Source organism: Meriones unguiculatus, chromosome 7 (assembly GCF_030254825.1).
Source record: "Meriones unguiculatus strain TT.TT164.6M chromosome 7, Bangor_MerUng_6.1, whole genome shotgun sequence".
Lineage (NCBI taxonomy): Eukaryota > Metazoa > Chordata > Mammalia > Rodentia > Muridae > Meriones > Meriones unguiculatus.
In genome coordinates, this window is record NC_083355.1 from 109,855,189 (window position 1) to 109,877,605 (window position 22,417).

A 22,417-nucleotide genomic window follows, 5' to 3' on the forward strand; every position below is an offset into this window, starting at 1 on the left:
GAGAAGCTGAGACTGTGGGCCACATGGGCAGGGGTAGGGCTCTCGGAGTACCAAGCAGGGCTGCGCCCGCCCCGTGGACAGGTCCTGGGCGAAGCCTCTGCTACTCACCTGCAGTTTGCTCTTCCTCTGAAGAAGGCTGTTATGCAGCAGGTCTCTGTCCCTCACAGAACTTGCCACCTGCTCCAGGAGGGCGGCTGCTCTCTCCTGGCCAAAGAGACTGCCCAGCAGGTCCGTCTTCAGCTGCAGCATCGCCAGCTGCTCCTTCAGGCGTGAGCTTTCTGTTAGGGCTGCCTGTGGGAGACGGGATGTCTATGAACCTCAGACGGCCAGGTACACCCAAGCTCAGCCCTGGGGCCAGGAGCACAGCCTTTCCCACTGTTGCTGCAGGAGCTGCGATTCTGCAGGAGTCTGTGGAGAAGTGACGCAGCAGAAAGACTGCATTGGGAGGCCCTGAATTTCAGGATCAGGTTGGTCTTCTTTTTCCGGCTCCCTGTACATCTCATTACCAAAGGCCAGGTAATAATGCACCCCCTTTTCTGTCTCGGAAACCCATGTCCCCACATCATCACCAGCAGCAGCTATGGCATGCGCTCAGCCTCTCTCACTTGGACCACCGCTCCTGCCTGCCTATTGCATCCAAGCTGGCGCTCCAGAGCTGGCCCTCCACACCGCACCAACTTGAGCCTCTATGCCACTACACAGTGACCCTCCATCACCAACAGACCTTCTGACATCCTGGAAACACAGCTCCTGGGCCCCTGGGCCCCTGGGCAGTTCTCACCAATAACAAGAGGCAACTGGATCCCTGTGGGTTCGTGGCCGACCTGGTCTACATAGTAAGTTCCAGACAAGCCAGGGCTACAAAAGGAGACCCTGTCTCAACTAGAAAACTAAATAAAACAGATAATTAAGGAGAGATTGAAGTTGGGGAGATGGCTCAACAATTAAGGTGCTTTCTGAACAAGCCCAAGGAGGAGGTTGTAGGGGACCCCTAAAGCAAGCTGGCTGGCAAGACCAGCCACTCCAGTGAGCTCTGGGATCAATGAATAAGGTGAAAGAGCAATCAAGGATGGTTCCCAACACCAGCCTCGGGCTCACACACTTGCAGGCTCCAGGCTTCAGGCCGAGCAGCATTCTCCAGTGGGAGTGGGGCCTACCCCGATTAAAGATTCTCCCAGCAACACCCAGCAGGCCGGAAAGGGTGATGGGGAAAACTGTTCTAACATGTTGATTGTGGCCCTGTGCCTCATGGGATGGTGGGCAGTTTTGCTTAATTTTCGGGAAAATCTATACGTTCTCTGGGTAGCAGGTGTATTTATAATCAGAATGAAAGCTAATATAAAATGAAGTTGACATGCAGCACATTTTCATGTCTGTGTGTGTGTGTGTGTGTGTGTGTGTGTTCGAGCATCCCTGGACACAAGAGCATCTCATGGACTGAGAGCCCAATGGTGTTTATAAGCCAATCAAAATCTCAGTGTGGAGGGACTCTGGCAGACGTTGCAAAATGCCCCTCCCTGCCTTTCCTCTTTCTCCAAACAGCGGGCATTTGTTTTGGAAGCACCTGAAGGCTCCGTATTATTAGTGTTACTGGTACAGCCAGTCATGACAATTTCACCGTCTTCAGCCAAGCACTGGTTTAAGGGTGTGGTCACATGACCTGCCCCACCAATGAGATGCAAGGTTTCCAGGAAGGCTTTACCTCCCTTTGGTCCTCTGTGCCATTCCCACCAATAACAAATGCTGCTTGGCACTTGGTAGCTAAATTGGGGGCCAGAAAGAGATGTGGCTTGGAGCTAGGGGAGCCTGGGTTCCAGGTGACACTGTTGAGCCATCAAGCCGGCCTGATCACCTCTGTGCTGTCACTGTAGACTCAGGAAAGGCAGTGGCTTGCTACATGGCTCTCTCGCAGAACTATTGCTACTCTACCTATGAAGGGGACCCCGACGGGGACAAAATTCCATGTAGGAGAAGATCCACGAAAGCCATGCCAGGCTTTGCCTCTGCCAAGGACTGAGGATGAATTTCATCTCTGAGAACAAGTGACGACCCTTCCGGTACCCTTGGCATTTGGCTGACCCAGGTTAGGACCCGCTAACACGCTTGGCCCTGGAAGAGTAGCCGAGATGCCACACTCTGGGCTTGCAGCCTCCCCAGCCCCACAGAGCCCCGTTACCTCAATCTGGGGAAGAAAGGTGTGAATGGAGGGCAGGTCCGGCAGGCTGGTGGTGATGTCCAGGAGCCTCTGGGCCAGGGCCTTCCACAGCTGCAGGTCATTGAGGGGCCGCTGGAAACGCTGCCACAGCTCCGCCCTGGTCGCATTGTGGAGCCTGGTGTTCCTTCCCTTCATACTGCCAGGACAGCGCAGGGCACAGATCCAGAGAGGAGAGAGTGAGGTCAGTCTAGGGCTAAGGCCTCTGCCCAGGCTGCCAGGGCAGGGGATGGCTTCCTAACACATGGGCTGCTATGACTGTGTGAGGATTCACACACAGGACGTAGGTGGGAACTCGTAAGCACTGAGAGAGAGCGGCACTGACCAAATGCCAGGGCTCTTCCTGAGAACAGATCCTAGGCTCCTTCAGGCCTGTGGGTTCTCACAGAAATGAGATACACGAGCGTCCTTGGGTCTGCAGTGCCTGAAAGGCCGGCACTCTAGAGGCAGGCAGAGCAGCCGTAACCTGCATGGCTTAATGCGGTCAAGCTCCAGTTTCCTCATCCGAAGAATGAGTAACACAATGCTCTTCACACTGCTCCCGGAAACATGCCTAATCCAGGATGGCCTCACAGTGATCCTGGAACCATTCATAAATCCAGAGGGTTCTTCTCGTAACAGGCAGCTGGAGAACTGCCTTTCCCACCCAGACCCAACCAAGAGCTCAATCCAAGTTCTAAAAGAAATAAATGATAAAAATGTCAGTCTGAGAACCAGAGCTACTTTGAGCCTGACAGCATCCTGGAAGAAAGGGTTGCAGAATGAGCTAGACTGTGACATGCAGCCCCAGAGTGAAGGGCAGGTTCTGTAGGCTATGCCATTCTTGCAGCTGGGACCTTGAAAGCTGGGCTATCGGGATCAAAGGGCAGTGCCACAGAACTGTCCTCACACTGAGCCAGCCCAGCTTTAAAGCAGGGGACCAACCTAACCTGGTACTGCCTGGTCAAGGCAAACCAAAACCCTTCCTAAGATATCATCCTAGAGCTGGGCGGTGGTGGCTCACGCCTTTAATACCAGCACTCGGGAAGCAGAGGCAGGTGGATCTCCGAGTTTGAGGCTAGCCAGGTCTACAGAGTGAGTTCCAAGACAGGGCTACACAGAGAAACCCTGTCTCAGGCAGGGGGAAAATGTACCATCCCAGGCCCAGCTGCTTCCTATAAATAAGTTCTGAGTACAAGGTTCAACACCAGATAAAGATCCTGATAACTGGGCAAGACAAGCTGAGGGAAGAGAGACCATTGGCTGATGGGCCTTTTCCTGCTCTGTGTATAGGAAGTCTGAGCCCCAGCCTAGCCCTGCGTCAGCATTCTGCAGTAGGATCTAGGCACTATCCCAGTTTTACAGATGTTGGGCTTATGAACAGCTCTGGGTGAGAGGCACAGGTGGAGGACTATGTACACTCTGAAGGAATCCTCCATGACCAGGAAGAGGTGTAATATGTACTAAGAGGTGCTGTCGGGATGGCTGGACTGTTTGTAGGATGCCTCCTTAGCAAAGAATAGGTGATCACCCCCAAATGTGCAATACTTGCTTCTGCAGGGGTGGGGGTGGGGTGGGGTGGGGCATTACTCTACCTGCTGCTGAGCACAGCTGTGCCCATGGGTAGAGACAAGCAGAGGCTGTGCTGAAGATTCACTCTGATACTTAAGTCTCTGCACGGTCAGCGGTGCAGGTGTGGTGCTCACTTTCGTAGCAGCCCCCTCTTATGACACTGCATGGCGAAGCCCTCCCAATGCTCAGCCACCCGAAGAGCCAGCAGAGGTGAGCCTCCAAGCCAGGAAAAAGCAAAGCTCAGGCCTCGGGGAGCCAAATGCCACAATGACGAGAGGGCAGGGTCTAAGCTGAGTAGAGACTCGCCATGCCCAGACAGCAAGCCTGTCTTCCACACACAGGGTGCCAGGTACCCAGTGCCCTGCATCCCGACCACCCTTAGTCCTGCCCGACTTCAGCCTCCCCAGGTACCATTGATATTCCTGAATGGCGGCCACCACGCTGTCAGAGAGTGACTGTAGGTCTGGGAAGGTGACAAGTTCCTTCAGTTGAGTTTGTAACCGGTCCACACGAGGTTCCTCTGAAGCCAGTGCAGCCTGAGTCCCCTGTAAGACATGACATGAGGAGCTGGTGAGGCTCCTTAGGACTACAGTGTGTACAACAGGGGCTGAGGAGAGACTGGTGACAGGCCAGGCTGGAGGACCTTGTCTCCAAAGGCATGGACTGGGGGATCTTATCCTTAGGCTCAAGCTTTGCTCTCCAATCTAGAACTTAACCTTCCCTGTAGCTACCCAGTTGTGTCAGCTTCCTCACAGTGACACTGTGACAAATGCTAGCTTCATTTTACTGTAGCTGCTCCTGTTGGATACAGCCTTTACCTCTGGTTCTGGGATGATCTTATTCTGTAACAACCCCCCCCCCCCAACCTCCACCTGGTTTCAAACCCCAGCACTGACATAAAAGATGACTATGAAAAACAAAGCTTCAACAGAGGGATTTAGGGAATGTGAACCATTGGTTAGCAAGCCAGACTCCAGCTAAGAGCCAGTTCTTCTTTTTCTCTTCCTCCTCTTTCTCCTCCTACTCTTCCTCCTCCTCCTTTTTTTTTGAGACAGGATTTTCCTGTGTAGTCTTGGCTGTCCTAGACTTGCTTTGTAGACCAGGCTGGCCTTGAACTCAGAGAGATCTGCCTGCCGCTTCCCCATGCAGTACTTCTTAAGCACAGACATCTTTAGGTGCTAAGCCCTTTCACTGGCCCCACTGTCATTATTCCCAGTTTACACACTCCTAAAGTTAAACCGTTCCCCTCATGCTGTCCAGGAGGAAGGAGAGGAACCCCTCTGGTCCTATGCAGTCTGGTCCCACAATCCCCACTCTCAACCACCACAACGCTTCAAAGCAGACTGAAGCAGGCAGCCCTTGAGGATGCACGGTCCCCTTTGTAGAAAGATGCAGGCTAGACAAGAGGTTGAGGAGGGTTGGGGATCTTTATCTAAAAACTGTCTGAAAGTCAGACTTCCTGCTGTGATTTGACTGGAGCTGGCAGCAGTGCTGTGAGCTTTTAGGAGGAGGAGCCCAGAGGGAGGTCCTTAAGTCTTTGGAGGTGTGCCACTAAAGAAGCCCATGGGGCCTTCTTGTCTTGTCTTCCTGACTGGCCTTGCTTTCTGGCTTACGAGGTGAATATGTAATATATAGGAGGTGCCATACACTCTGACCATGACATTCTGTTCTTGCCAGATGCCCAAAGAAATGCAGCTACTGGGTCTCAGACCATACCTCCAGAACATGAGCCATAGCAAACCTTTGCTCTTCCTAAGCTGACTGCCTCGGCTGTTCTGTTACAGAAACATGAAGGTGACTAAGACTTCCGGAGTGGGTGGGAGCCCACACTGTCTTCCCTAAATGGGTGTCCTTGCTGGACCTCCCCAGAGCCCCTGCCCTGTGTTTGCCTTTCACCATCCCTGCACTATGAACCTTGCTCCACCTCTAACCTCACTACTTCCTGGCCCGAACATCCACCCCTCATCCCACTGCTGAAGAAGGAAATGGCTTAGAAGCCCATGTCTGGAAGTCCTATGTTCCTTGGGTCTTAAATTAGTCACCAACTTACCATGTGCCTTTAGGGACTGCAAGGCGGGGGGGGGAGGGGAATATTTCGGGCCTCAGTTTCTTCTTCTGGAAAAAGGGAACAAACACCTGCTTTCTCTATGACCTTTTCAGGGAACTCAGGTGCCAAAGAATCAGGCACACCAGAGAGGTTATATAAGGCTGACTGTGATTCCCTGCCACAGATCAACTGTAAGTGGCAACCAGAGGCCCAGCATACCTCCATACTTACCGAGAACAGCCTCCAGTGGGCCACCAGCTCATCCTCTGTGGCTGTCTTCACCACAGGCTCCAGGCCCTCCTGGGCCACTCTCTGAAGGCCTTTCTTGAACTCTCCCAGTTCCACCTCCAGCTGCTGGATCTGCCGCTCACAGGCCCCCTTGGACTGGAGCAGGCCCCGCAGCCTCCCTTCCTCCTCCTCCCAGAGGACTCTGAGCTTTTCCAGGACCCCCCGCATCTCCTCCAGCTCCCCCGAGATCTTCTCCGCACCCAGAGGAGAGGTGTTCCGAATGACGCCTGCAGCCTGCTCCTCCAGTCTGTCCAAAGACTCCTCGCCCCTAGAGAAATCCTTGGCAACGTCCTGACGAGGGTGATGGGGAGACAGCAGGAAAGCAAAGGTCAGCTTTGCTCTTAGAGCAGTGGGGACCATCTCAAGTGTGCACTGTCTTGCCTAGATAATGTGGACTTGTGAGGTGGGAAGTGTTCCCTCCTGTCTCTTCCAAGCCATTGAGTACTTACAGGGTAATATCTCTGTCGGGTGTGTCTGTTTTCAGCACTATCCGGCAGTTACTAATATTTCTTTAAAACAAATCAACTTGAAGCCATTAGCAAATCAAAGAATCAAGGGGCACCAACCCTCACTGTGTGTGTTTGTGTGTACCTATTTAGATTTCAGACACATGTCTGTGTATATCATTATATCTGTGGAGGTATATGGATAACATGTGTGTGACTTAGGTAGCCCAGGTTGGCCACAATCTATGGCTAAGGATGGCCTTAAATTTCCTCAGACTCCCCAGGTGCTGGATTACAGGCATGTGTAACCATGTCTGGAGTTTATGTTTTTATATTAATTACAAGTGGTACCGGTCTTCCCCTTTACAACCGTGATTCAAGTTTTCTCTCCTTTCCTTTTTTTGTGACAGGATATTATCATAGACATACATACATATTTATCTTTACCTTCCCCAGGCTAGCCTCAAAGATTCAATCATTCCACCCAAAGTAGTGGGCTGATGCTTGCGTACTCCCACTTGACTCCAACTTTTCTTTCTACCTAATTTTCACCAACTTCTCCAAAGACAAGTTGATGTAAATATAAATTAACAGGCACCGTGCAGAAAAGGCTGAGGACTGGATCTTGAATTGCTGATAATCACTTGCTGTCTGGTCCAAAGGAAACTGCAATGCCCCAGACTCCAACGGGAAGCCCAACGAGAGCTCATCCTGGACCCTATCCTCGTTACAGCTGGGCTCTCCCCACTATTCTCAGCTCCTGCTGTTCTCACGGTGCTTCTCTATTCTCTGTCCCCTGCTATCTATTCTCCCCTCCCTTGCAGACCACCCCTGGCCACGTGCAGTCTGCTGACTATGTTCAGTCTACTTCTTTCTGTGTCCTAGACTCTTCCAGATGCCTTTGGCTGTTCTCTCTCTCTCTCTCTCTCTCTCTCTCTCTCTCTCTCTCTCTCTCGTTCAATAAAAACTTTCCCTTTAGCTATACCATGGAGCAGTCATGTCTGCAGTTTCTATACTGCATCCCCCTTGCATACATCTGATGCCAAAAATGCTTACATACACCCACTAGGTGCAGGATCTAGAAGCTCCCCCAGGGCCATGCGGTGTGAAAGGTGGCATGAACCCACTTCTTATGACCACAGCATGGTGCCCACCTACAGCTTTTCTCCCATGGCATGACTGGCATTTAAATGGGATGATTCTCCATTGTGGTGCTGCCCTGGGATGTAGTCGCATCCCTAGCCTTCGTCATCTGGGAGCAACGGGCAGCACCCACTCAGACCTGTAATGATTAAAAATGTCCCCTGACATGCCGTGCACCCCACATCTGAGACCCGTGGGTCTAGACCAGGCTACTGGAATCCTGCAAGTCCAATATGCCCCACCTGTCATCCACTACCCCAAATGTTTTGCTCTGATGCCACAGTTCCCTTCCCATGAGTCTGTGCTGTGGGTGTCTGTGTCTGGTGAGGCAATATTATCCTCACTTGCGACAACACAAAGACTCTCCCTTGGCGGGACCTCAAGATGCCCTAGCTGGGACACAGTGTCCTGCCTGAGTCCCGGCGATGTACCTGCAGCACAGAGAGGCGAAGCTCCGTGGCCAGCTTGCAGTTCCGCCCAAGGCAGCTGTGTACCTTCTCCACCACCGCCTTCAGCCACAGCTGGAACTCGTTCACATCCTCCCGGTACTGCTCATGCTCCTGGGCCACCTGCGCCAGGAGGTCCACCCTGTGCTGTAGGGAGAATTGCCTGCCATGAGGGTCCCCCACCTGGCTAGCAGCCCATTACCTGAGGCTGGGACCCTTTAAGGCCAGGAAACAATAACTGCTTGGCAGGGAGTTGGGGGGTAGATCTGTGTGGATGTGTGAGTGTGCATCAGAGATGCTGCAGTCAGAACCAGACCCTGGAGTCCACACATGCCAGCACCTGGCCTGGTCAACTCTACAGCTGGCATTTTCCCCCGCTATGTATGGGGAATGCCACTTGATAGGGTATGAGAGTAACATGAACAGTAATAAGGACCACAGAACACTGTCCCTCTGAGCCCTCACCCTCACCCTCACCCTCATCCTGCTGTGCATACTGCTAAGAAAGTTCCATGGGGGCTGGAGAGATGGCTCAGCAGTTAAGAGTACTGTCTGCTCTTCCAGAGATCCTGAGTTCAATTCCTGGCAACCACATGGTGGCTCACAACCATCTATATACTGGGATCTGATGCTCTCTTCTGGCATGCAGGTATACAAGCAAACAGCACTCATATACATAAAATAAATAAATCTTAAAAAAGAAAGGAAGGAAAGAAGGAAGGAAGAAAAGAAGGAAGGAAGGAAGTTTCATGCAAGCCCTGTAAACTCTCCTGCCCACCCACAGGGGTCTCTCATTTTTATCCCAATTTGACAGACGAGGAAACCGAGGCTCTGAGCAGTGAAGTGAAATGCCCAAGGTCACCCAGCTAGGACACCCAGAGATGAGAAAGCATCCCTCTGTGGTTTCTGCCTCTATTCCTGCCCTGACTCGCCTGGATGATGGGCACTGACCTGAAAGAGGAAGCCAAGTAAACGCTTTCTTCCTGGAAGAAGACCACTTTTGGTCAGAACTTATATCACAGCAACACAGAAGCAAAACAGGACAGAGGGACTTTGCAGAGAAAGTCAAGGAAAAGGAGGATCAGGAGTTCTCTCAGAGCACATCTTGGATGGCTGGACATCCAGAAGCCACCACCTATTCAACAGCAATTGTTCACAGGACATGCCTCTCCTGAAAAGGTGCACAATGGAGTCAGGAGGCACTGGGACTCTCATGGGGCCCAAGCTAAGGTCCAGACAGCAAGCATGAGAGACTATGCCCCACATGGAGATGAAAAGAAAACCTTCAAACTGGGGACCCCAGACCATTTCTATCAAAACAAATGCTTTCAGCTTTGCCTGAGCCGTGGCTTCTACTGCTATTATTCAATCACTCAGGAGCTGCTTGCACTGTATCATTTAAGCAGTGAGACAGCGGCGAAAGAATGGCCCTATTCCTATCAGAACTTTGATTGCAGATCCTAACATTTGAACTTCATGTCACTTTTGTATGCCATGATATAGTCAGCTTTGAAATTTTCTCTGCCTGTTTAAACACCAAAAAAACTGTTCTTAGCCCAATGCCAAGCAGCCATAGGAGAAGCCAGAGAGTACAGCAGCTGAAGGTTCATGACTTCAGCTCCTCAGTGTGGAGCAGGCTGCATCTAGGAAGGCCTTGACCCTGTGGGAAGCTGAGTCACAAGTCCTCCACTGAGGGGCGCAGACCAGTGGATCCTTCCCCAGCTGTCTGCGCACAATTCCCCGCTTTGAGACACTGTTCATCAGAACTACACAATACCAACTCATCAAACCTCTGCAATAAGTATGGCAATCACAAGAAACTCTCCCCATTGTAGAGATGGGGCAGCCAAGGCTTAGGGCCAGGGTACTTAGGAAAGAGATGAGAGTTAAAGAGAAGGGCCACCTGAATCCCAAAGCAGGGCTTGGCAGGAACCACCCCCTTCACGGATCAGTCCTCGACCCCCAGAAAATCGTTGGGGACCTCTTCAGTTCCCTCAGTGCTTCCCACTTCCTGAGGTGTGGTTTGCACGCACAGCTCCCTCCAATCCCAGGGAAGGCTCATGGATGAGACAGAGTAGGGTTCCCAGGAACCTCAGGGGCTGAGCCTGATGCTGCTGCTGATGGATGGAGGTGGGAGGGGCCCCTCCCAGGAATGAATGGTGCGTAACTCTGCCAGTGTGAGTGATGAGGTGCTTGCACCCAGAAAAGTCCAAAGTAAATAAAGGTCCCCGTGATGAGGAGTAGGTGCTGGCAAGGAGTGGTGGCACCAGGAATCCAGATTAGCTGAGTGCCAGGAACAACAGCCATTTCAAAGCCTGCTTTGGCCAGTGGGAGAGTGACTGGGTAACGAGTGGGCGAAGGCTCGCCTTCTCATTAAACCAAACAATTAAACCATCTGCAGCAAGCAGGGTTGTCAACAATGTCAAAACCCAAGCAATTAACAGGGCGGCTTAGATTTATGTCCCCAACAAAGAGCTGCAGAAAGTCTAGGACCCGTGGCCTGGTGCCAGCAGCCCTTCTCAGAGGCGGAAGAGGGGGGTGTTGCTGTTTGCCACTCGGAAGCAATGGTTTCAGATCAAACAAGATACTCCTGGCACCAGCTGGAGTGCCTGCATTTTCCTTTTGATGCTTTGGGAGGACAGAAGCATTTGCTTAGCTCTACGCTGGGACTAGAAGCTTCTTCGGGGGTTGTCCCAGAAGCCAAAGGGGGTGGGCCTGTGTCCACCCACTTGAGAGCCATCCCTGTCTCACATGCTTGACATCTGTGAAGACTGGGGTGGTGAGGTGGCTAAGCAGGTACCTGTTCTGACCACCGGGACACAAAGGGTGGAAGAACAGAAGGCTGGGGAGTCAGCTCAGTGGTTCAGAGTGCTTGCTGCTCTTACAAAGGATCCAAGTTTGGTTCCCGCCACCTATGTCAGGCAGCCCACAACCACCTGTAATTCCAGCTTCATGAGCTCCAACACCCTCTTTTGAGTTACAAGGTCACTCATTCACTTACTCACTACACACACACACACACACACACACACACACACACACTATCTGAGTGTGATGTCACATGGGCCAAGCCACCTCTGGGTTTTCCCAAGCCAACTGGCCACATAAACAGTCCCTCTAAGCCCTCTGGGGCTCAAGAAGAGAAAAATCCATGCTTCAGCCAGCAGCTGGAAGGTGAAAACAATTCACTTCTGCAGGACCCAGTTCCCTGCTGCCCTAGTGCCTCACTTCCACATTGGGATTGCGCCAACAGCTATACCAGAAAGGCTAGTTTCTCCCATGGCAGCCTCATGGCCCTATACTCAGCTAACGGAAACCTCTCCCTCCACCAGGAGCCCCAAATCCCCTCTCTGTGCTGATGCACAAAAGCAACCACAGTCCAATCTACCAACCCCTCTCGCCCTACTGATGGACTCAGGTGTGGTGACTGCCCCAGGAATCAAGTCTACTTTGGTAATCATCTAGCCCAGTGGTTCTCAACCTGTGGGTCACGATCCCTTTGTAGGTCACAGGGGTCACTTAAGACCATCAGGAAACAGATATTTACATTACGATTCATAACAGCAGCAAAACTACAGTTACGAGGTAGCAACAGAAACAACTTTAAGGTTTGGGGTCACCACCACATGAGGAACTATATTCAAGGGTCTCAGCGTTAGAAAGGTTGAGAACCATTGAGTTAGGACTTCTGGTTCTTTCTATTGGGTCAGTGGTGGGCCTGGCCTTCGAAATCTTTTTCAATTGTTTGGTGACATCATCTCTGTTTACATGTAAGAAGGCTGGAGGACGGAAGGGGCAGAGGCAGGAAGAGGCTTAGGAAGGAGAGTGTCTGCTCCCTCCTGAGAGCTATGATTTCTGTTGGGCTTTGGATCATGTGAAGAGATGGTGAGACTCCCAGAGGGGATGAGCACGGTGGCTTCTGTATTGGGCTGGAACTGGTGCTTACCCAGCTTCCCCTGGTACCTAGCTTCCACTCACACAGGCACACACAAAACTCACACTTCCTCTCCTCTGCTCAGGGCTCCTTCGACTGACAGAGTGTCTGTTCCTGTAAGTCACAGGGAAGAATCAGGCCCCTTTCCTCCACAGGCCTGGAGGGGGAGACCTGGGGAGAGGTTTCCTCTTAGGCCTGTTCTGACCACGTGGGACGTGGGGTGGTGCAGCACAGGGAAACTGGCTCCAAGAGCCAAGTCAACCTGACTGCCTTATCCATTTATCCTGACCCAGGATAGCAGCCTGAGGAGCCACATATTCCCAGGAGTGTGTGTGTGTGTGCGTGTGTGTGTGTGTGTGTGTGCACGTGTGTGTGTCTGTTGGAAAGTGGGCCTCATAAGCACTTCCACACACGCACACTGCTGTGTGTCAAACAAGGATGCTGTTTCTGACTGTCCCCCGTACTTCTCAGAATAAAGGCTATCCTTTATGATGGCCAAACACTGGCCAGTTCTCAAAGAGTTCCAAACCAAGTGAGAGTTCACTGAGCAGGCCCTACAACACTGGGCACAGCCTGGAACTCTTCTCAAGCACTCAGTGCTGCTAATGGACTTCCATTCTCTGCTATTGCGGTCTGGGTGTAAACGTCTCACAGCTCACCTGTGGGAGGCTCTGTCTCCAGCTGGAGGTACTGTTGGGAAGTGACTAGATCCTGAGGGCACTAACTTCATCGATGGGTCAATCCATTGACGAGCTTGAGCCAAATGGGCTATTGTAAAGTGGAGACTACTGACTCCTTCCCTGCTTCCTGGATTAAGAGGTGAGTAGCTTGCTTGACCACAATCCGCCATGATGTTCTACCTCACCTCAGGTCCAGAGCAGCAGAGTCAGACTGAGCCACCTAAAGCTGTGAGCCAATTTAAAAACCTCTCCTCCTTTTGGTTGTTTTTCTTCTGGCATTTTCTCCCAGAGATAGAAAGCAGCACACTGGCTTATTATCGAAATTTTTTCCCCAACAGGTGGTGGCGCATGCCTTTGATCCCAGCGCTCAGGAGGCAGAGGCAGGTGGGTTTCTGTGGGTTGGAGGCCAGCCTGGTCTACATAGTGAGTTCCAGGCCAGCCAGAGCTACACAGTGAAACCCTATCTCAGAAACAAATAAGCACACTCACTTCAGGAACCCCTAAGCTAGCACAGTGACAGAGAAACAGGGATCATGAAGGTCAATTCCCAGGGTGCCTGGCTGAAGCAAATCCACAGATCTGCTAAGGATAGGTGTAGAGGTGACCTTCACATTACATTAAGGTGTGTCTCTGTATATTAGATTATTAATCGCTGAACCAGCAAACTGCTATAAATGATAAGAGACCAAAGTTAAAATTACAATTAGATGGAGTTGAGATTGAAGGCTTAGTGGATACCAGAGCAGTTGTAACAATAATTTCACAGGATTCCAGGAATCCAGCCTGGCCATTTCCAAATGTTTCTATCTACACAGCTCCTAAGAACTGAGACTTTATGTCAAATAAAACAAAGTCTAAAGTGGATTAAATATATAGGACCAGAAGGTCATGTAGGAAGATTAAGGCCATATGTGGCAAATATAACCATGAATTTATGGGGAAGAGATCTATTGCAACAATGGGAAAGCATTCCTCCAAATTTTAGGAGCAAACCATAGGATAGAAGTTGTTCCTGATAAAGGTATTAAAAAATGTTATCAACTGTCCAGGCTGTCCATAGCAAGACACAGCAGAGGCTGGCTCTCCAAATGTACGAGGAGGGCCACGGCTAATGGTGTACCAACTGCCCTACCATTAAAATGGTTAACTGACAGCTGGCATGGTAGCACACACCTTTAATCCCAGCACTCAGGGAGGCAGAGGCAGTCAAATTCAAGGCTGTGAGTTCAAGGCCAGCCTGGTCTACAGAGTAATCCCAGGCTGCACAGAGGAATACTGTCTGGGGCGTGTGTGTGTGGAGGGGGGGATTAACTGACAAGTCTTTTTTGGTAGAGCAATAGCCTTTAAGTGAGGAAAAGTTATAGGCACTATAGCAGCTGATCCAAGAGCAGCTGGAGGGCCAACTTATTGAGGAGTCTACCAGACCATGGGATTTTCCTCTATTTGTCATTAAAAAGAAATCTGGAAAATGGAGACTGTTAACAGATCTAAGGGCAACTAATAAAGTAATTCAGCCGATGGGCTCCTTACAACCAGGAATCCCTTTAGCTTCCTTGTTATCCTATGGCATGGCCTAGTATAGTAACTGATTTTAAAGACAGCTTTTTCTCAATACCCCTTGAGGAACAAGATGAAGAAAGATTTGCTTTCCCTGCACCCTTGTGTAACTGCAAAAAACCCAAAGATACTTGCCACAAGGAATGTTAAACAGCTCCACCTTGTGTCAATATTTTGTATAACCATTAGAAATAATTCTAAAACATTTTCCTCAATCTAAAATGTATCATTATATGGATGATATCTTACTGGCTGATTCAGATGCAGATACCTTTGAAAAAAATATCCGATGAAGTAAAGAGAATTTTGCCTTGCTGGGGATTACAAACTGTTCCTGAAAAATACAAGGAAGAGATCCTATCAATTATCTAGGATATAAATAGGTTTAAAGAAAGTTCGCAGGGGTGTTTTCTGAGACTGATACTCCAGCCATGGACCATTCATGGAGATAACCTAGAATCCCTGCACAGTTGTAGCCCATGGCAGCTCAGTGTCCAAGTGGGTGCCCTAGTAATGAGAATAGGGACTGTCTCTGACATGAACTCAGGGCTGGCTCTTTGATCACCTCCCCCTGTGGGGGGTGCAGCCACAGAGGAAGACAATGCAGCCAGTCCTGATGAGACATGATAGACTAGGATCAGATGGAAGGGAAGGAGCATCTCCCCTATCAGTGGACTGAGGGAGGGGCATGGATGGAGAAGAAGGAGGGGGTTGGGAGGGGAAAAGGGAGGGAGCTACAGGTGGGATACAAAGTGAATAAACCGTAATTAATGAAAATAAAAATAAAATATAAAAAAAAAGAAAATTCAACCAAAGAAAGTACAAATCAGTGAAATCAATTACAAACTCTTAATGATTGTCAAAACTTTCTGGGAGATACTAACTGGATACAACCCACAATTGGATTAACTACTCAAGCACAAAGCAGTTTATTTCAAATTGATAAGGACTTAAATAGTCCTAGAAAACTATCAGTTGAGGCTGAGAGAAAGTTGGCTCTGGTAGAAAAGAGATTAGAGGACGTGCATGCGGATCACTTGGATCCAAAGCTTGACTGTATTTTGGTTATTTTGCCTTCTTTGTCTTTAATTTTGGCTGGCCCGCCACCAGGGTTTTAGGACAGGTTGGTTCGTTCAGCTGTGTGGATGTGCACCATGCCCTGATGGAATGAGCTCAGCAGGAAACCACAACCACAGGGAAGCAATCCCCACATACAGAAGACGTGGTGACAGCAAGCGTCCACCCCTGCTGCTTCCGCTGCTGGACATAATACTTACTGACAAATAAGAACACAACCCCACTGCAGGCAAAGGGACTCTTTTTTTAAGGAAAGAACAGGCAGAGATTCTAAAGACCCATTAAGAAAAGCAGAATTTCTTAAAAGTAATCATTTAGCGTAGTAACTGAGCGAACCGCTGCAAACAAAAGCCAGGATGAGGAAAGGGAATGGGCAGAAGGAGTGGGGTAAGGATGGAAGCGGCGTCAGATCAACCTAAGGGATGAAGTAGAGAAACCCAAAGGGAATAAAAGAAGGGGTGGGAGGGAGGAAGGGTAGGAAGGATGGAGGGCAAAGAGAAGCCATGGGGGACATGAACAGCACAATCCGTCAGTTCATACACGTGTTTATTGAGCATCCACAAGTGTATGAAGCCCTGAGCAACTGTGGGATGTGGATAAGAGGCTGAAGGCTAGGTGGACAGGTAGGTGCAAGGCTGGTGGATGGGTAACCAGGCGCTGGGTGGATCAACAAGAGAGTGAGAAGCCAGAGAGTAGACAGTGAGGTGATGGACAAGAAAACAGATGGAAATGATTAGCACATAAAACGATGGCTTGACGGTGAGTAGATGGGTGGGGCGGATGGCCCAGTGGTTGAAGAGATAAATAGACTAGTTAGTTGAGGAGCAGCAGACTGATGACTGAGTGACCAGATGGGTAGGAGAGATAGGAGAGTGATTGGACTGATGGATGGTAGGGTGTGAAAGGGAGGCTTGGTAATACCTTGGGGAAGGGAGCAGACAGGCCAGGAGGTTGAGCAGAAATTGGGTAAGTGCTGGTGGGTGGCTAATGAAAGGATGGGGAGATGGTAAATGAGCAGAAGAGGGCATATGGGATGGATGGGCATATGGGATGGGGAGGTGGATGGGTGATGGAGCCATCTACGGCTTACCTGTGCTCTGGCCTTCACAGCATCGTACTCAGCCTTCATCCTCTTCTGGGCATCTTCATCCACGCTGGGGTCCCCGATCCTGTTGAACAGGGAGCCTGCCTCCTCCAGCAGCCTGTCCAGGAGCACAGCCTGATTGTCCACATTGTGCAGCAGCACCTGGGCGTGACTCAGCTGCCACTGCTTCTCCTTCAGGCCCAGCTGCAGCTCCATGGGAGGCTCCAGGGCGACCACCATCTTCTGGAACCAGCGGTAAAACTCATCCTGGGCCAGCAGGTACTCACTCCAGTGCAGCCACACCCACTCAATGCGACTGTGGGACAGAGATGGTGGAGCTGAGAGGCCGGCCCTGGCTCCTGGGTAGAGAGATGCTGTCCCCGCCCCCTCTCCCCCCCATCATAGGAGCCCTGTTATAGGGAAATGATGACATTGTCTTACTCCAGGTTCTACATTCTCCTTCTTTCCTATGAGACCTTGTGCCCTGTAAGTAACCTCCCAGGTGAGGCCATGCCCAAATCCCATCCACACCCTCAGCCACGTGCTGGGGAGATGAGGCTCAGGTGGCCCTGAGCCACCAGCATCCGCACTTCTGACTGTGAACTCCCTCAGCCAGTACACAAATCCTTCACTCTGTCTGTAGTGGCCCCAGGCCCTAAGCATATGCTGCCTGAAAGCGATTAGGAGAAGATTGCCTTGGGACTGTGCCTGATATTAGGCAGAAAATAAGCTATCTGCGGGCCAATCAGTGGCCAGCAGGTAGGGATAGCAGATAGAGTGCCTGTGTGAATTCTCAAGGTAGGGTAGCTCTGCCCCTTCGTCTGTCTCAGTTTCCACCTCTCTAGTGTGGAGATGGATGGCTCTATCTCAGCAGCCAGCATCAGACATTTGTTCTTAATGTTGGGTACAGGGTTTGGAAGGCAGAAAGCTCTGTTCAGTCATGCACCACCATACTCAGATTTATATGAGCTCTGGGGATTTGAACTCAGACCCTCACACTTGCCCAGCAAGCACTTTACCCACTGAGCCACCTCCCTAGTCAGGGCCAGGCCTCCTGTTCTGCTGAGGACACACGCAGGAGCCTATAGGGGCTGCTGGTGCCACACATGGAGTATCCAGTGTCCACCAACCATCAGCATTACACCTATGTGTTATTAGAACGAGGCTCTGGCCTGAATCCAAAGAGGATACACCGTTCTGAGGACCCTTAAGCCTGGAGAAGTGTCACACAGACAGGGGGCCCAAGATGGTGCGGTGATAGGAAAGGCAGGTCTCTGGCATCTGACCATCCCCACCTGTGACAATGAGTCATGTAGGTGACGGTCTCCTCCCACTGGCACTTGATATCCCGCAGCCGGGCCAGGATCTCAGGCTTCTGCCCCTCCCGGCAAGTTGCCAAGAGGGCCTCAGCCGCCCGCAGGACCAGTTCCACCTTCACGCATCCCTCGGGCTCCAGCTGGCAGATTTTCTGTGGATACAACAGCCAGTTCCCCACCGTCAGACAGACCACCACCAGGCAGGCACAGAGAGCGGCGCGGCATCCTGAGCTGGATCCCAAGGCTGGAGTCGCTGCAGCTCAGCTCGAGGCCCTGCACTCCTCTGATGCAGTCCCTGGGCAAGCGGCTGAGGGCTGTGGGAAGGGAGAGGAAGCTCTGGAGTCTAGTCGTGACCTTGCCCACTGGGCTATGTCCAGCTTCCAGCTCAGACAGGGCTCACTCTCTCCTGGGATGTGCCTCGTTCGTCCTGCGCCCTGGCATGAGCAGATCAGCCGTTTACTCTTTTGCACAGAGGTGCAGGCAGCGTACATCACTGTGTGTGTATGGCCATGAGGTGACTCCCTCAAGTCTGCCGAGGCTGTTGTGGTCCCCACCCAGCCAAAGCTCAAAGGGAGTTGGTCACACTGCTTTGCCCTTTGCTCCCAGGCCCTGCTCCCATGGGTGACTGGAATTCCGTAGTCCATTCCTGATGGGTGACTCATTCAAGAATAGACCAGAGCCATCCATCCAGTCTGTCTCTCCCAGCCTCTGTCTGCACGTGTGTTTGTGTGTGTGTGTGTGTGTGTGTGTGTGCACAAGTGATGTATATGGGTGAGTATGGGTGTGTGTACCACAGTATCCATGTAAAGGAGGGAGGGAGGACAACTTGGGGGGAGGGTCTGTTCTCTCCTACTCTGGGCCCGGGAATCAAACTCATGTTGTCAGGTTTGTGAGGTGTCAAGCTTATGCCAGCTTCCGCTGTGAACTTGACAAAATCCCAGATTCATCTGAGGAGAATCTCAACTGAGGGATCTCCCAGAACAAACTGGCCTGCGGCCATGTCTAAAGGAATTGTCTAGATTGCCCTTAATGGGAGAGGCCCAGCCTACTGTGGGTGGCACCATCCCTAAGCAGGTGGGCCTGGCCTGTAAGCGACAGACAGAGAGCAGTATGTTCCTCTGTGATTTTCCTTCAAGCCCCTGCCACAACTTCCTTCAGTGATGGATTCATCCCTTTCCAAGTAGCTTTTGGTGACAGTGCTTTGTCACAGCCACAGAATGGCACCTGAACACACTGTAGGCCCCCTCACCCTTCTGGTCACCTGCCGGCCCTGTACCTTGTCAGCCCTGTACCTCGTCTCTCAGGGGTGCACCCTCTCATAGATGCCCTGCATCTTTAATCTCATCCTGCCTTCAGCTCCTCTGGGCAGAGGACAGGCATGGGACACAACAGACAGATCACCTCAACTATTATCACTATTAATTGTTATTATTAATTGTTATTCCATTTCACAAATATAAGCTTGGCCTCCTGGTCAGGTGACTGGACTAATTCCAGGGTTATTTATAGACTAAGGGGTCACCCTAGGATGACCTTTCTACACCAGGCCTATGACAGGCAGGACTGCAGTAAGCCACAGGTTAGCATGCTGCCTGACCCTGCTGCTCTGGCCGTCGATAACTATCCACTATTATCACATTTTTTATAGACAATGGAATTTCATTTTTTTTTTCTCTTATATCACCGCCTACTGACTTGGCTTATTGGCAGCTCTCCCTGGCCTAACCTCAAGCTCAGTTGTCAGTTTTCTCAGACTCCTATCCTGGGCAGCCTGGTTGTCTCGTCCCCGTCTCCTTGGATGGAGAAGGAAGGGCTCCTGACATCCAAAGGTGGCCCTCTCTGACAGCATGTGACTTCAGGCAGATCACATGACTACTCTCCAGTGACAGCACACCAATGCCTGCTATGTCCAAATTACATACTGGTTTCAAGCACATTGACAAAACATGCAAGTAGGCATTTTGCATCATTAGTCAGACTGTCCCCCAACACATGCAAATAGTCCCCACCCCCTCTTCTTCTTCCTCCTCCTCCTCCTCCTCGTCCTTGTCCTCCTCCTCCTCCTCTTCTTTTTCTTCTTCTTTTTTCTGAGACAGGGTTTTTCTGTATAGGTTGGCTGTCCTGAAATTTGTGCTGTAGACCAGGCTGGCCTCGAACTCATAGAGATCCACCTGGCTCTTTCTCCCAAGTGCTGGGATTAAAGGGGAGCACCACCACCGCCAGCCTCCATCCCTCTTCTTTGCTTCGTATGATAAAAGCTAGTCAGGATGATAGTGCTAGATAAAAGCTAGTGCATGATGGTAATAACTTCTCCCTCACATATGTTACCCAAGAGTGAAACGTAAGTGTCCCCTCACCTTACCTGTCTCTATGTGGGACAGGGTCAATTGAAGAGTAGGGAGCATCCTTACAAGAGAGGTTTTGTTTGTTCTATGGGGTGGTAGGGTGTGGCACGTCACCCTTCCCTTTTGGAGATAAGTGCTGTAAACAGACTCCCACAGTAAGATAGGACTGACTCACTCCTCAGCCCTGGAGACAATTCTGCGTGTCTAGTGTCCACTTCACAGCTAAGCAAACAGGCTCCTGGTGTTGGAATTGTGGGTCTTAGGGCAGCCTAGAAACCCAGTGACCTTGACACTCAAGCTTAATCACTCTGGAGTGCTGTGTCACTCTGGCTCAAGAGGACTTACACTAGGCTTCCCCCATCCCTTCTACCCCCTACCCCCCCTACCCCCGGCAAAGGCTAAGCTGCCCTGAGCAGGAAGGGCCTCGAAGCTGTGGAGTCCCCGAGGATGGGACTCCAGTGCCGACCCGGCGTTAAGTTTCAAACCCAGGACACGCAATGAGGTACCCTATTTAACATATCAAAGCAGATCTGGCCTCTGCTTTGGTTACCTTCTGGGCCCTTCTATTGCTCCTTTGGCCTCCTGGCTTCCAAACTTCTTCCTGCTCTCTCTCCTCCTTCTCCTCTTCTCACGTGGTTCAAGGTTGTGACCACTCTAGACTCTCCCAGATGTGTCTGCCCCTGGCTATGCTTTCCCATGTGCCTACATTCAACTCTCTCCTCCACCATTCCCAGGAGCAGTCATGTCTTTCCCCTTTTATTTATTTATTTTTTCATTCACCTAGGAAGCTGGGGACAGAGAGTAAAGAGAACGAGACAGTGGGACTTGGGAGAGGATCTGGAGGCCACGTGACCACAAGTACGGCCTGTGACCCAGGATCTGAGCTCACAGGAAGCAGGTGGTCTCCTTCCCACTTGGAGGGCTTTGAGCATCCACACATGTGTGCACACATGTACGCACACACACACAAATACACAGACACACGTACATTCTCACACAAGTGCACAAATACACAGATACACACTCACAGACACACGTACACACACAGACAGACACGTGTGTGCGTATGCACACACACATCCTAGCCTGCAGCTCCTTCTGACTCCCTTTCATTCCTCACAACCCACCAGCAGGTGCAAGGTTTCACACAGCACGCAGCTGAGGATGGGCACTGGAGGACAGTGGTGCCTGGAGGCTAGCTGGGGCCAGAAAAGACAGGCTACACTTCATTTCACTCACTCATGGCAAGCTGAAGGTATTCTAAGGAGACACAGTACATGGGCTAAGGCTTAGCGTAATGACAGGAAATCGAGGAGCATGTAAGCTTGTGAGGGGGGACAAGGAGGGTGTGTCACAGACAGAAAGGACGTCTAAGGCTAGATGAGCGTTGGTGTTGTTTTGGTAGACAATGGAAACCACGGAGACTCTAGTTGGTTAATCTCAACTGTCAACCTGACAGGACTGAGAGCCACCGGGGAGATTGGCGAAGCACATCTCTGGATGTATCTGGGAGGGCTCCGACCAGATTAGCATGTGTGTGCCTATGTACTTATCCCACGTGTGTGTGTGTCCACAGAGACCAAAAGAGAGTGTCAGAGCCCCTGGAGGTGGAGTTACAGGCAGCTAATAAACTTCCCAGCATGCATGCTGGGAACTGAACCCGGGTCCTCTGAAAGAACAGCAAGCAGCCTTAGCTGCTGAGCTGTCTCTCCAGACTCCCCAATCTTTTAAATAAAGTTTTATTGTTTTTTTTTTTCAAGACACAGTTTCACTGTGTAGCTGTCCTGAACTCACTCTGTAGACCAGGCTGGCCCTGAACTCAAAGCTATCCACCTGCCTCTACCTCCTGAGTGCTGGGATTAAAAGGCATGTGCCACCACTACCCAATTACCTTATTTTTAATTATGTGTGTGTGTGTGTGTGTGTGAGAGAGAGAGAGAGAGAGAGAGAGAGAGAGAGAGAAAGTATATGCATCTAACTGTAGGTACCAGTGGAAACTGGAAGACAACAGATCCCCTACAGCTAGAGTTGCAGGTGGTTGTGAGCTAGGTGATATGAGTTCTGGGAACTGAATTCTAACCCTCTGCATCTCTCCAGCCTTGAACCAGTGTTTTAACCCCACCCGAGGGAGGGTAGAAGTGGGCCAATATAGGCCCAGCAGAAGCCTTGGATTCAAAGAGTGGGGACCAGGCAGAGCCAAGCCCGAGCCAGCAGAGTTAGGAGACCCACCCCGGATATACAGATGTCCCCGCCCCCGGCATGGAAGGGCCAGAATACAGGCTCTGTCCCTT

At 51.0% G+C, this 22,417-nt stretch overlaps 1 protein-coding gene across 3 annotated transcripts in view; it reads right to left on the minus strand.

The window, feature by feature from the left end:
* The window catches only part of Syne3 (spectrin repeat containing nuclear envelope family member 3), an 81,747-nt gene that overhangs the window by 26,572 nt on the left and 32,758 nt on the right, over positions 1–22,417 (minus strand). For 2 of the 3 annotated variants that reach the window (XM_021647011.2, XM_060388122.1), the window contains exons 3-9: positions 17,761–17,933; positions 16,472–16,781; positions 8,119–8,280; positions 6,042–6,389; positions 4,175–4,308; positions 2,177–2,351; positions 109–291 (exon numbers count right to left, since the gene is read on the minus strand). In XM_021647011.2, coding sequence (XP_021502686.1) covers positions 109–291; positions 2,177–2,351; positions 4,175–4,308; positions 6,042–6,389; positions 8,119–8,280; positions 16,472–16,781; positions 17,761–17,933 — 1,485 coding nt within the window. The remainder of the gene's footprint in view (positions 1–108; positions 292–2,176; positions 2,352–4,174; positions 4,309–6,041; positions 6,390–8,118; positions 8,281–16,471; positions 16,782–17,760; positions 17,934–22,417) is intronic. The other variant, XM_021647012.2, reaches the window with a different exon arrangement.